Raw genomic sequence first — 15,513 nt, forward strand, 5'->3', positions numbered from 1 at the left:
AAACATTATATAATCCTGCTTCTCTGTTTTCTTTTGTTCCTTTTTGTTGAGAAAAAAAACAAACAGATTTTTTTCTAATCCAGGTCAAAGTTTGTGTGACCTGTTCACTTAGTAATCCTTCATTTTTCTCTCACATACTTATCTGGCCCACATGAAGAAATATTCTTAAGACAACCTTAGGGAAACAGACTAGGAACATTTCATCTCTCTTTGTGTTCAGCAGTTGCTCGATCACATTGTGACAAGCAAACCAGGAAACACAGCCGGTATTTATGGAACCGATCCGAACCCGTCTGCCTCGTTGTATCAGGCAGCTTTTGTTAGATTCCACGGGTCACTTTTCTACTTGTTTGCACTTTACGTGAACGCTTGCTCTCAAAAAAGGCGCGAACACAGGAAAAGCCTGTGGTGACCCACGCTGATGGAAAATTCATGACTCACTGATAACATGGTGAGAAAAGGACTCTATGTCCCCAGAAGCTTGGGGGTTCTCTAGAAACGATCGGCTTAGGTAGATTGAAATCCTCCTGTTGGCGCGTGATGAGACCATGTTCTCATTAATGTTGTTTTACATTTTAAAAGACACATTTGAATAATATCTACATCTAAGAAACTCTGTACTTTGCATTTCTCTCCCTGATGGCCACACTCAAAAGAAGTTGTGACCTTACTTCAACTTTGAAATAAAACTTTTCCCAAAAAGCTTGTAGATTAAAGAAAAACTCTTACTTTAGGAAATACAAAGATATAGCTCTTGTATGAATCATCAAATCACTACACTGGTATTTACTTTTAAACTCTGAGCTCCCTATGGGAAATTTGCATGTTGCTGTGTGTCCAAATGATAATTCTGAAAATTGAAACCAATATAGACAGAGCCAACCTTTTTTTAACTATACTTACGTCTCTGCTTTAGACATACTTAGAAAGTCATGTCATCATTTTAAACTTGACTATGTTTATCATCTTCAAAGAGGATGTGACTTTTCTGTTATTGCGGAAACATTGTTCGTTATCCTCTTTGTTGCTCAGTTTTATCCTCATTAATTCAATGTGGGTTTTTCTTCAAACACTACTCTTTCTACGTTTAGAAATCCCTTTGCAGCAATCCCTGGCATTAGTTTCTTCTGGTGGAATTTGGGGAAAAGTACCCCTCGTGAATATCTGGACTCTTAAACTGTAATTATTCTCCATGGTTAGCAACCAGAAGTTAAGATTTGTGTTACAGTTTGAACAGTCAGCATTAAATGACTTTATTTATTTATCTATTTATTTTAAAATTATTTTGGTCAATGGTCCTATCTTGAATCAATGAGAGCTTCACATTTCTTTGGTTTTTCTTAAAACGCACAACAGCAGTTTTTTTTTTATTTTTTTTAGTTTTGATAATTTTTTTGTATTTTGTCAATTCTAATTGTATTTTCTTCAATGTCAACCAACAATCTTAGGAGCTAGTTTGATTCTCTGCTAAAACATTGTAATTAAATAATAAAAGTTGCAAGTTAATATATATAGTAGTTAATTTTTGAAAAATCGTCACCAGAGGTGTGAGGAGTACATAAACATTGCGACATAGTTGCTAAGATGGCAACAGTGCATGACCACGCCCCCTATAAACCCCGTCCAATCATCTCCACACTTGGCCCTCAGTGTCTCTTTGCTTCACCCACTTTGATGGAATCTTTCAAAACTGAGGTCATGCACATTAGGTTTAGTTCTACTTTAAAGAATTTTCTTCGTCCTGCCAAAAAAAAACAAAAAACTAATGCCGTACTGCCACATTGTGGTTGTAGCAGCACATTACAGGTATTTTACATCAAAAAAACGATATTGTCATATAGTGGAACTGAAATACTCAATGGCGGTTGGTGTATTTAACTTTAACAAGCTGATCAAATCAGTGTTAAACATGTTTTTCTGTTTCTAAAACTCCACACCATGCCACAGCGACAATTGAGATCCCCATTTTTAACTTTACGTAATATTCCAAAATGAGTTTCTGTGTCAGCAAAGCAAAAGCCTCCAGGGTGACATCATATAGATGACAATAATGTCAGCTCAGCTGAGGTTTGGTGTGTATGTCAAGAATTTTCTGATTCATTTAGGCTTAATGTGTCTGTGCAGCCTGTCGCTGCTTTCCTGTTGGTGTTCAGAAGATGGCAACCAATCTTGCAGTCTGACTCCTTTTAGAAATAACAAGTAAAACTTCTACTTATTCTGAGTTTTTTTGTGTGTGTGTAACTTCTTTTAAAACTTAGGTGGAATCAGAGTGGCAGCTGCCTACACGTTTAACTTCTTATTTATTCTAATCAGTTTCAGGTAATTTTAGAGCAAGTGTTGCTCTGAGTAATTAATCTCTTACATTAAATTGTGTCAAATTAAGGGAATATTGGCCTAACAAATAGATGTAACATGCTAATTATGACACTAAAAAGAGAAAAATACCTTTTTCTCTTTTTAGGCTCTTGAGCTAGCTGAATCCCTATTTCATCATCAGCGGACAGTTCTTTTAAAGAACTGCTGAGTCACAACCAACACTGAGGAAGACTCACTGACTGGCTTTAACTCGCTCTAAGGTTAGAAAAAGAGATTCTTTACAGGCAAGCAAAAAAAGACAAGGTTTTCCTAAAGCAGCGGGTGAGACTCCGGATGAATCAGTTATAAGAATTGAAAAGGAAATCAGCAAATCAAGCAAACAGGTACAGTTACTGAAACCTCATGAGATTTTACAGAAAACCTTCTGTGTTTTTGTCCGAAGTACTTCCAGAGGAAACGCTTTTCAGTCTAAGAATATGAATTGACAGGAAATCATTCAGAAGTCTTTGATTGCTGTTCTCCGCTTTGTGTAAAGGTGCCAATACTAAACATAGCTAATTCAACTTCTCTTTAAGAACTATAGTAGAGGAACATGTAATAACAATATTCTTATAGTTTTTTTTATCTTTCCTTTGTTGCTAAGTGTGATCATTAACTCTTCAAATTAGGAACAGATGCAGCATTAACGACACAGTGTGAGCCAGCAGTCGCTCTAAGCTTTTTAAATGTTTTAAAATCAAGACAAAATTATTGTGGAGTCGACGTTTTAAGTCTTATCACGAAAGTAGTGTTTCTTTTTTAACAACATGAGATCTTATAGAAAATATCCCTTTTGATAGCCGCTTGCATATCGGTACTTGTTTTTTAAATCAGCAACAAATATTTTTCCCAAAGTTTGACCAGAAGTGAATTTTATTATTTTTTGAAGTTTTAATTAAGACTAAATCGGTCACTGGGGTGAGCTTTCCCCAGTTTTAATAGGTAAAAGGGAAGTTTTTGTTTCATGTACCGTGTCCTGGAAGCTACTATGACTAAGATGCTAAATACACTTCTACATCTAACCATAAAATGGAAGATGGCAATTAACCAGCAGCAAATTTTCAGTTTTTATGCAAAGTAAGGCAAATATTAAGGTTTTTTTTTTAAGCTATCTCATTTAGAACATTAAAACAAAAATCTTACCTACTGATGACTTTTGTCACTTTTGTTAGTCAGAAGGAAATAGTTCAAAGCACACTCAGCTCCTCAGGGGAAGACCAGCCTAGCTTGTTGTATGTGAACTCCAAAGTGCTAATTGCTTTACTTGATCCATTTCTTCTTTCTTTTGTTGTTGCTGTGAATTCATCTAAAGTGCCGTAAGAAAAAAAATGGAGAAAGTTATAAACACACTTTACTTTTGAAGATTTATTCAAACAACCTTGAGGTCTTTATTTTCTAGCTTTACTGCAGTTCTACAGAGAGCATTTTATCTGTTTTGCAAAAGCAAACACGTTCTGTGCTCTATTGGTTTTAAAGGTCTGCATTTAAAAAGTGATGGCATTAGAAAGGATTCTTTGACTGCACCAAAGTCTACAAACGTCATAAAGACATAGTGTTGACAAGCCTGGATTGTAATCTGAAAAGTTACCAAATGAAACCAATATACATATTGTTTTTTTTTTTTATCTTTATTCAAACGAAGTTAGTTGCTAAAACTGACAATGTGTCAGAATGACCAGTGGTCCCCAAACCCTGGGCCGCGGATCGGTATCGGTCCGTGGACCAATTGGTACCGGGCCGCGCAAGAAATAATTAAGTATTTCCATTTTATGTATTATTTGAGTCTGGAGGATCTTTTATTTTGAAAATCCTTTAACCGGATTTTCTTGGTTACTTGTGTGCCAACACTGAGCCCACAAGCAGCAAAATGAGTAAGAAACAGATCAGGTGTCTTTGGAAAGTTTCTTTGCAAAGGGGAAAAGGCCCAGAGAAGAGATGGGAGGATGGATTTATCCCGGACCGGTAGGTGAGTCAAACATTACAAGCCGCTCTGTGTAACATGCGGCGACCGGCTGCTAATGAGGCAATGAAGCTTCAAACTGCTTCACCACGTAGAGACCAAGCAGGCTGTGGATATAAGCAACACTTCGGGTGTCATTGTCTCTCATCACTCCCTGATGGGACTGTCTCGTTGCAGAGAAACAAGGTCAGGGCTCCTGTTAGTCTTTATCATGAGTTAAAATTTTCATGAAAGTAACATGTTCGTTTTTGTGGTGCATCTGCATCTTATTTTGAAGGGATATATAAATGTTACCATAGCGACCAGAGTCAGAGAGCGTTTGGGCAGTGGTCGAGAGGAGATGAGTAGAGCTTGTGAGTCTTAAGTCTGGTTTAGACAGCAAGATTTAAGGATTGTCGGCCGATTCTCCAAACCTCTGTGACCACAGAGCTGATAAAAGTACAACAGGTTCAATCAGTTCGTGTCCAGCCACAAGGCAGGAGGAACACACCACACACGAACATCCCGATTCCAGAGGATAATCCAGTAAAACCCCCAACATAGCATACGGGAATTTAGAATAACCAAACACGGATGATGATGTAGAGGCTATAGTGACAGTTTGTGGAGTCATTTTAAGAGATAAAAGACGTAACAAAAAGAAAAGGCGGTGGATAAGAGACGGTGGGAGCAGCCGCTCTATTTGCTGCACTATGATTTGGAGGTGACTGTGTTTTTTCATAGTTAACATTTTTAACTGAATAAACATATATAATAATGACCTTTGCATATAATAATAAACATTTCCACATATCATCTCCGATATCCACCGGACTCTCAGTTGCGCGATATATCAGCTGTTAAGGATTCCCCTCTGTTCTTACGTCACCGCGCTTTCTGATTGGCTACCTGTCACATTCAACAGGTTGTATTCTCGTTGCCAGTGAGGGAAAACCTCACAGGCTGCGATAAAAGGGCCAAGACAACCCAAATTGGGCATATTCAGGCTTTAGCGGGAACACTAACATGCAGGAGCCTTATCTGGCAGTTTGTGCAGCGAACGGTCAGAAAGAGCGGGTGCTTCTTAAAGAGACAGAAGCCATATTTCAAGGCATTAAGTTGTAAAGTCAAATTTCTTTTAAGTCATGTTTATATGTACAGCATTTTTATAACAACTGAAGGTAACAGTTACCTGGTGATTATAAAATGACACTATGTGTCTGGGAAACACATAATGCGGCCCCTTTCAAGAGCTTGCACCATGCTCCAATTTACAGGAATTCAAAAACCAGTGAGAAACAGTCAAATCATTGATATCTGTCAGTTAGAAAATGGCTATTTCTAAGCTTTTGGGAGATGAGAACCATTATTCATACACAGGAAAAATAATAGAAAATGGCAAGTCTCTTCTGCCAAAATAATTTTTGTTAAAATGACAGGACTTCACGTCCAAGGTTTGGAACCACAAAACCTGGAACCGATTGGAAAGCAAACTCCGCTCTGTTATTTGGACTTTCCGTTGGAAGCTGAAGCATATTTGGTAGTAATCATTTTTGATTTTTCAGATTTTAATTTAAAACTTGCACATACAGGGATGTTTTGTTGCCAACTTTGCCCAAAGCTGCTGGTTAATTGCTAGCCATCTGACAGCTCATAAGTTTATTCATTAATTTATTTTCCTCTTCAGGGGTCACCACCTTTTGAATCTTCTCTTTGCTCTGGGTGCTTGGGTATCTCCTTTCTCTCTGGATCAGCTTTTCTTGCTTCCACTTCCAATTTGTTTTTGAGCTCTGATGGTTTCTGATAATCATTTTGATATTCATGTCTTTTAATGCACCTCTATTTATTTGGAGCTTTGCATACGAATAGTATCCCCTGCAGCTTTTCTTTTCACCTCTGGGTGAAAAGAAAAGCTGTTATTTACAATCTGCAATTGTGTGACTGGGAGCAGATGTAAACAGCCTGGTCTATTCATAGTGCATATATTATTGATTTGACACATGCTCATGGAAACCATCAGGATGGTTTCTCACTTATTACAAAGCTGCACAAACACAGTTGTTTGAAGCAAAGCCCACCCAGGAGGAGATAGATTTGTTTTTGCAGAAAAGGTGAAACGAGTGCGATAAGGATTGTTCCTTTGCTGTCATCTGTTTGGAAACTGTTTGGGTAAATAATAATAAAACTTTGTAGAAATTCAAAGCACAAATCACATTTTCCATGTGCCATCTGGTAATATAATAAGATTTTATTCCTAAAAACATTAATTAATTTTCACGTGTTGTATGTGAGTTTGGTCAAAAGTTTACATACACTCATTGTCAGTTTAGGCTTTCATTTGTACTTATTTTTTTTCCAGGATAAAATGATTATATAAGAAACAATTTGAGTCATTTTTTTCCTATTTTAATGGTGACCCTGCATACCAGTCCATACATACACGCCTGCTATTTTTGGGTAAATGTCTCGTAGCAAGTTGGCAGGGAATCTAGATGCTTTTATTAGCCATCAATAAGCTTCTGGCATAATTCTGATTGGATACTTTCTGTCAGAATTGGTGGAGCTTATTTAAGTTGATGTTTCATGAGAGCTTATACATGCAAGATGAGGCAAGACAAGGTCGTTTATCTAGCACCAGTCATACAAGTTCAAGTCTAAAGGGCTTTATAGGGCATCAAAAATAAAATAATTAAACATAATTATAATCAAACAGTTCATTAGTCAGATTCTGGTTTTTATGCCTCACTAGGACTGTTTTAAACAAATATCTTGTCATTGAGACAAATAGTTCTATATTTGTCTCTTTTCTTTCTGCCTCTATGTTGTTTGACTTCTGATTCTCGAATTCTAACAGTGAACAACTAAATTATACTTTACCTATTATTAGATTCAGTTAAACTTTAATTTGGGCTTTTAAAAGATAAGAAATGCTTTAAACGCAACATTTAAAGTATTGAAGCAGAATATTTAGGACACTTTTCTTCTTCTTCTTCTTCTTCTTGGTCTGTGTGTCATATATGATTTACAGATGCACAAAAGCAAGATCTTAAAATTGTTGGACTGCCTGATGAAATACTTTTTAGAGGGCAGATTCCAGTAAAACCCCTTGTCATAACAAACCGGGTTCCCCAAGGGTGTCACTGACCCACATACATTTTTTTTCATACATGAGAAATTTTTATCTCAGCATTCCTGTCAAATTTATACCCTTCTGATATGTTGAAATGCAAAAATAAGTACCTTCATGTTATTCACCAGTTTCTTTCTTTCAGATCATGTCTCTCTCATTATGAGTACCGTAGTTTGAAATTTTGACTGATAACTTAATTCTTGATTTTTCACAGTTTGCAGTGAAGGACAAAAAACTCGTAGTCTTTTTCTTGTTTTGTTGCCATAAAAACTTGTTGGTGTCCAGTTTTTGTCTCTATAGATGTGTTGCTGCGTGACGTCAAAGTTTGAATTGAGTGCTGTGGAATGCTGTGTGATTTGGTTCAGTTAAAAAAAACAAAAAACAAACAAACAAAAAAAAAAACTAGGTGACCCACACACCAACTCTCTGACAGCTCATCAGCAGAGCAGGTGTTTAAATTAGCGTATCAGGTTAGCTACCGCAGCGATCACTTATTACTCATTTCAGTAATTAATTATTGAAATTAATAATTACTGATTATCAGTTTGTTACAGGTAACACTGTAACAAACTGAATGTTCTGCTCTTGGTGTAAGAAATGTTTGTGTGTTTTTTAATGTTGAATCCTGATAATTAGTGGGATTGTTGTCAGACAGTTGCTATAGCAACAACTCCGTGTGTAGTGTAGCCGGCACAGAGCGGGAAAAAAAGAATAGAAGTGGTTTGAGTTGTTCTGACGGTTTTTCTGCGTCATTTTCTCTTCTTTTCAGGCCTTTTATGTATTTACTGTCTACATCTTGCTGAACTGTGACCTGTATCACAAACCTTACTATTTATTTTCTATTATTTTTAATTTTTAATTTTCTATTATTTTTAATAGAGTATTTTCTATTTAAGTATTATTATTTAAGTGGGATGGTATTGTTCTCCCCTTTCATGTTGTCAGACACTGATTTATTTCTACCGATGTTATTCTACATCAGTCAGGCACAGAGCTCGATGTTGTTGGTTTTGTTTGGACGTAGCTTTCATCTACCGTTCTCTGGTCCTGCTCACCTCTCCTGGTCCTCCTTCCTTCTTAGATGTTATCCAGTGTAAGCTTTGGACTGACAACAGTTGAGCGTCTTTCTGTGGCGCCAAGTTCTCTTTGGGAACCGAATGAATAAAAGATGAGAAGAGCCTAAACAGGAAGACATCTGTTGTGAAACAAACAAAACATTACTCTTTCTGCCACCGTGCAGACACAGCCATCTTTTAATATATGACAGCTTCTCATTTCTCTCAAATACATGTGTATTCAAAAAAAAAAATAAAAGGAATACTTGATGGATGACAAAAGCCTTCTAATACAGTAATGGATTATGTGGCATTTAATAGGTGTAAAAATAAAGTGAGCTGTCTTTGATTCACTGAAGACTGAACACCTTTTTACCCTTGCAACCATGCTTCCTGTAAACACATCATTTTACTCAGGTTTCCTGTTAAATACTTGGACATATCCAAATATATAAGCACAAAGTACAGTACAGCACAGAGGAAACAGCTGATAGAACATTGAGCATAGATAAGACAAGATACGCTAATTCTTTATTTTTAATTTCTCTAAAGGATTTCTCTCATCAGTCACTCTGGTTGCTTTAACCCATTTTGCGTAATTAATTGCTGTGATAATTGTAATGACATCCACTATCCAAGCTTTTCTGCTTGTTAAGTTCCAACGCCTGATGCTGCTCAGCTGAGTAAACGACCTTCTGTCCCAGAGATGTATTTTAAATCCTCCTCCTGCTTTTCTGGCTGCTCTGTCTCTCACTTCTTCACTTTTAATTCAACCCAAGAGCTCCGATTTTATGAATAATTAAGGCAGAGAGTTATTCCCGTGAATGTTTATTTAATGGCGCCCGCGTTCACATCCTCTCTGAGGATTTTTACGGGTTTTGGTGATGAATCGAGCTGGGACGTGTAAACCTTGTTCCCGCCGTAGAAGCGGCCGTCTGCAGCTCGGCCTGGGTTTGTGTGCGGAGCGCGCCTTCCTCGCCGTTCCCGCGGCGTCTCTTCCATCAGGAGTGGCTCACCTGCACAGGCAGAACACATGCTTTATTCAGGTGATGTTTCATTCATTCGCTGCTCCTGGCTGAAGTGGATGCAGCTGAGTCATTCATCTCCGTCAGATGGGCTGGGAGGCATACGTTACAGTCTGGTGACGAGCGTGGAGGACGTCACAGAAACACAGGCGTGCTTTGTATTGTTCACGTGCAATTAACACCCTGCCACCACCTCTCCCATTTCTAAATATATCGTTTTTGTTTGTTTTCTGTATTCCTGCAGACAAAGTGTTTGGCAAATTTCTGAGTTGGGATATAGAGGAAGCGGTGCATCAACTTCCGCTTAAGCCGGGCCAGACTGTGACTCTCACTATCAGCATCAAAGTCAAGCTGGACTTCTCCGGTCAGGAGAACCTGCTGCAGGACCTGAATGATGGTGAGTGGACACCTTTGATGCTTCTGCCTCGTTTCGCAACGTAATCACCAACTTCAGTGTTTTTATTGGGATTTTCTGTGATATGATAAATTCTGCTGGATGATGAATTGACCCAGAAATGATTGAGATGAATGATAATATTGCCATTTTCAGACCATTTTCAACTAATATAATGACAATAGAAAAATAATGCAAGATATTTTTTCCTAAATAACTCGCTTGCTCTCTCAAAAAATTAATACAGAAAAAGGTAAAAAAAACAAAAAAAAAAAAACATTTAGCACTGGAACTGGAAAACACTTTAAATATCCAAAATAAAACAAAGCAAATAGAACATTGACAGTTAAAATGGATTATGAAGCCTCTATAACCAAATTTGTATTTAAAAATAAAAAAATAATCACTCACCATAGACAGGGAAAACAGGCAAAAGTGACAGGTAGCCCAGATTTACTACTTTGTACTGGGTGTCAAATGTTTGCAGCTTTTCTTAAAATGGTGGCTTTTCAACAGCATCTCTTTGACGACTGTCGTTCAAATGGAAATGATCACTCTCATTTTAATTTATCATATGATTATTTTATTTTCTGCTCATGGTGACAGGCCTGTCATAACACATTTTGTTGGGCGATAAATTGTCCCAAGAGTTCTTGCGATAAACGATAATAATGTTATTTGAGAACATTTTCAAGTAATGCATTGATACCAGCATAGTAATGTAAGTTTGCAGTTTAATTCCATAAAGAACACTGGAACTGTAAGACATTTTAAATATCCAAAATAAAAACACAACAACCAAAAGCAACAAATACAAAGGATATAAAAACCAGACATAACCATAAAACCATCAATAAAATGGAATAAAATTGCCCTTCAAAAATAAGTGACCATCAAGGAAGGTAATTTTAATTCATCATGCAATTCATTGATTATTTGCTTGTTGCGACAGGGTTAATTGTGGGAGGCTTAGTGTTCAGTCACACAAAATCCCAATAAATGATATCAGTCTTTTTGACCATAATATGAATAAATGTAAAAAAAAAAAAAAAAAAAAAAAAACAATAAAAGGGACTTGGATACATCTGTACAGCACTGTGCACTGGACAAAGAAGAGCTGATAATTATGCATACCTTCATCTTTTGTGACCCATTCTTATTTAATTTAAGCAAAATAAAGTTTGTTTATGTAGAACATTTCAACAACAAGACGGTTCAAAACAATACAGTCATCAGTTATGAAACATTACATTCTGTCAAATGTCATCAAGCAAATACATATCAGATATAACGATCAATGTTCTACTTACTAATAATCACAGGCAGCTCTACTCAGCCAGTGTTTCAGCGTAGATCTATAATAATAAATATTTAGCTGCAGTTCTTTTAATATACGACCTGTAATCATACATACTGGAAACGGAAACATTTCCTCTTCTGCTATGGATTATTATTATTATTTTTGCAAAGTAGCAGTCCATGTGCTCGTATTGAATGAATGTGCTGTTCTACATGGACCCGGCTCGTTAAAGAGTCTGCCTCCTCTTATTTAGGATTCAGCAGCGATGGCAGGAAGGTGAAGGTCTGTGCATCCGACTTTCCCCTCCTCCCCTGTACAGTAGCTTCCTCACTTCAGAGCTAGATTTTATCAGTTTGAATTAAAAAAAAAAAGAAAAACACCTAGTCAAGCCTCCTTCCCTACCTCAGAGCTCATTCAGTGCGTTCTCCCACAATCCTCTTCATTCTCTAACCTCCCCGGCCCGTATTTGCTGCTGTCTTCTTCCTCCCTCTTCATGCTGTCGAGTGTCTTTATTACAGACGCTCACGGGCTGATGAATATTAATGTGAGACGGACCTGCTCTCGCCGAGTTTACTTTAGAGGGCATTTGCATGTGGATTCAGACGCTTGGGAAGGCAGACGCAGGCGATGCCGCAGCGCCACGGCAGACATGAAGTCGTTGGAACGATACAGTTTGAGCGTTTTAATTAGCCCCGTGATTATCCAGGCCCTGAATTAATGAGATAAGATGTGTTTCCTCCAAATACAACAGCTCTGAATGCAGCTATTCCGGCAACTTTATTGGTTTGCAGTTTCATCCAAAGACATTCGATGCTATCTGGCCTACAATATGTAAAGCGGTCATGGTAATTATGTCGTGTTGGTCTACTGATTAACCAATTTGCATAAACTTGTTGTTCAACTTTGTTTTCTGCACGCCTCTGTACAGGAAGATTACAAAGTTTGCTGTATTTGCTAATTGAGCACCAGCTTATTATTATTATTAGCATTATTTTTTTATGGTATAATTAAAAATGTTGAAATAACAAACTGTAGCATTGGTGTAGCCCCTTGCAAAACTATATTCATTAAACAAAAATGTCAATATTTTACTAACAGCACACCAACACAGTGTGGAGCAGAGTGATGAGGAAATACAATTTTCAACTTTTTCTACAAATGAAGAAAGTGTGCTGTGCTATGCAGCACTCCAGAGTAAATAATTCTATTATACTGATTAAGAAAGTTCTAGTTCCACTGGCAGATGATTACACAAATATGTGAAAAATTTCATAAGTGACAAAATCTGCCAGCAGAACTAGTACGTTTTCACCAGTATTAAAGAATAATTTGCTTGAAACAAGCTTGTATTTCTCAAATAGAAGTTACTTGTAAGTTAGCTTTGTTCTAATCCAAGTGTACAGACATTTTCACTTTGAAACTATACAAAAATACTTAAGATTTTATTTTTGCATCGATAGTCAGAGGGTCTAAAATTGGATTAAGATCTAATCACAAATTACATAACTATATATTGACAAAATATGCAGCATTTCAATTCAAAAACTCCTTCTGCTCCTAAAACATTATGTAAATAGACATATGAACTCAAACACACAGATGTTGTTTTTTTAAAGTAGTATTTAGTTTATTCAAACATCAGATGGGTCCAAAGTGCTGTGACCCCTATTCAGCCTTCAGGTGTTTCAGGACGTTTTTTAGAAACAATGACAGTGGATACTAACATTCGCATTGGGGACGTCTGTGCTGCTGCTACATGGTTAGCATTGAGATGCTGTTTATGGTTTGAAGAGCTTTACTGATGGGCTTAGTAGATCCTATTTTTTACGATAAAAAAAAAGTCATATTATCAAGCTTCTTAAGAAATTTTCCCCCTATGATTGATTTAAGAGAAACATGTGAATCTTGGTCGTTGTTGTTGGACTTGTCAAACCTAATCTTTGTTGACATTTTCAAGACGACACTGCCCAGGCTTCTTTCTGCTGATTCGGAAAGTTGCCCTGCTCTTTAAGCAGCAAAGCAGAGTGGACTCAGCCAAGTGTTGATTGTCATTGTTCAGTTTGGCAGCTGTCAGCATTTTACCGAGCTGAGTGAAGAGAGTTGGACATGCTGTGGTGCAGTGGATCCCAGCCTCTTCTCTAATGAGAGCTTACCTTCTCTCGCCCCGTTAGCAGAACAGTCATGTGCTCACTCACATACATATGTCCACACTCATTATTATCATCATTAGCATGTTTTTATTGCATCCAACCCACCTGACAACTTGGTAGCTCATGTCTACAGTAGGTGAAAGCATCGAGTGCTATTTTTTATTATTTAGGTAGACAAACTGAGAAAGATAAATCTTAAGATTTTCAATAGTTTTCATAATTATTTTTCTTTTTGATCAATTTGTTGACAATAGTCTTTTTTGTGTCCCAGAAAAAAATATAAAGAAAGTTTTGCACTTTAAATCATGAATTTCATATACTAAGTTCAACCTCCAGCATGGCTAAAATATATAAAACAAAGCTCCTATTTATTATTTACTTTTTACTAACTAAAAGTCACAAGTCTTCAGAATATCAAAGGCTGTACTGGAAATGAACACTAATAGGTCTTATTTCATTCAGATTGCAACATCAAAGGAGTTACATGTTTTCGTTCAAATCTAATATTTTTGATTGCAAATTTGAAATGAGTATTGACTGATATGTGCGTGTATTATTGAGGAGTTTGTTTGGATTAAATCAGATAAAATTAGATATCTTATCATTAAAATGTGATTAAATCGGGTAATTCTCGAACTGCGCCGCTCTTTTTCACTTATAGATGCTCGTTATGATGCATAACCATGGTAGCGGCTTTATTTACTTCAGGAAGCAGCTGATTAGCATCTCAATTCACAAAGCTGGAACTATGCCCCCAAATCTCTTTCTCATCACACAACCAGACAGAGATTTATAAAGCAGTGACAAAAGCAAATGATGTGGATTAGCACCGCTTGCCAACAACTGACAGAGTCATCCTGGACATGTTACTTTGACAAATTCTCTGCTTTAATTGAGCTGTTAGCATAACAGTCAAGTATGACAGTCATACAGCAACAGTGTCTAAACTCAGACTTTTTCAGATTTCTCCCCGCAATGTCTTTACGTTGGCACCTGAAGGCGCCTCGGCAGGAGGCTCAAAGGTTGTTAAAAAATGGAGAACATAGCAGAGACACATTCAGCGTCTCCTCGCATCCTTAAAAAGTCTTAAATATGTCTATCCAGAATAAAGGCCTTAAAATGTCTTAAACTCGTTAAAAAATTTAAGTTTGCCTTAAATATTCTAATAAAAGGTCTTAAAGTTTGTCATGACAGCGATATTTAATCTCATATATCCTCAGATTTTTTCATTTTTTCTTGCAGGACTTTTCTGTCACTTTTCTTTATAGAGCAAGGCATTTACAAGTGCTTTAAATAAATTAGAGTAAATACTAACTAAACATTAAAAAACAGAAGAAAAAAAAAACAGAAAAAACATAACCTAATAAGACGGAGCCAGCACCCAGCTGCAGACCGCAAAGGAAATGTTTCAACTTTTATGTAAATTTTAAGAAAAAAATAAACAACCTTTAGTCATAAAACAAGCATAATGACTAAAAGTTTTGATGTCGATACATCCTTATAGTAGACATCAACACGTCTCAATAGCCTACGTTACTCATTGACTGCTTGGAAACCAATGTTTAAAGTTCCCACCATTTTGAACAAATGTGTTGTTTCATCTCCCAAGGAAGTTAAATTGGTTGCTTTCGAAGCTCCAGCTCTAAACAAATAGGGATAGTTTTTACAGCAAAATAATGTTTTTAACACCTGGGGCTGGAGACCTTGATGTTAAAGTTCCACAGCCTCAAATTAAACATTTTGAAAACATTATTTTGAGGGGAAGGAAATCAGCATTTTAAAAACCTATTGTGAACGAAGTGTGTAATTGATTTTATTTATTTATTTTTTTATCAGTATAAATATTTATTAGGTGGGGAAATGGTAGCTGGGTCAAACAATAAGTCATGAATAGAAATGTCGAGAACAGAGAACGGCTGCAATAACAACATCTGCAGATGACTGAGAGCATGTGGATGAATATGGAAGACGGTGCATATGAATGAATTCCTCAGCTCAGCTCAGGTGGAAAGGTCTCGTCTCTTCTTCAGCTCTGCCTTTCTGTAGCTGAGCAGCCTGAGGGGAAACCAGAGTTCACATCTTGCGCGCCTCCCTGGGCCGCAGTCCGTGTGTGTGTGTGTGTGTGTGTGTGTGTGTGTGTGTGTGTGTGTGTGTGTGTGTGTGTG

At 37.0% G+C, this 15,513-nt stretch overlaps 1 protein-coding gene across 4 annotated transcripts in view; it reads left to right on the forward strand.

Moving 5' to 3' along the window:
- Nucleotides 1–15,513, forward strand: part of trappc9 (trafficking protein particle complex subunit 9) — a 189,757-nt gene that overhangs the window by 48,602 nt on the left and 125,642 nt on the right. For all 4 annotated transcript variants that reach the window (XM_016661912.1, XM_007574313.2, XM_016661913.1 and 1 more), the window contains one exon: nt 9,749–9,901. In XM_016661912.1, the coding sequence (XP_016517398.1) occupies nt 9,749–9,901 (153 nt within the window). The remainder of the gene's footprint in view (nt 1–9,748; nt 9,902–15,513) is intronic.

Source organism: Poecilia formosa, unplaced genomic scaffold (assembly GCF_000485575.1).
Source record: "Poecilia formosa unplaced genomic scaffold, Poecilia_formosa-5.1.2 Scaffold349, whole genome shotgun sequence".
Taxonomy (NCBI): domain Eukaryota; kingdom Metazoa; phylum Chordata; class Actinopteri; order Cyprinodontiformes; family Poeciliidae; genus Poecilia; species Poecilia formosa.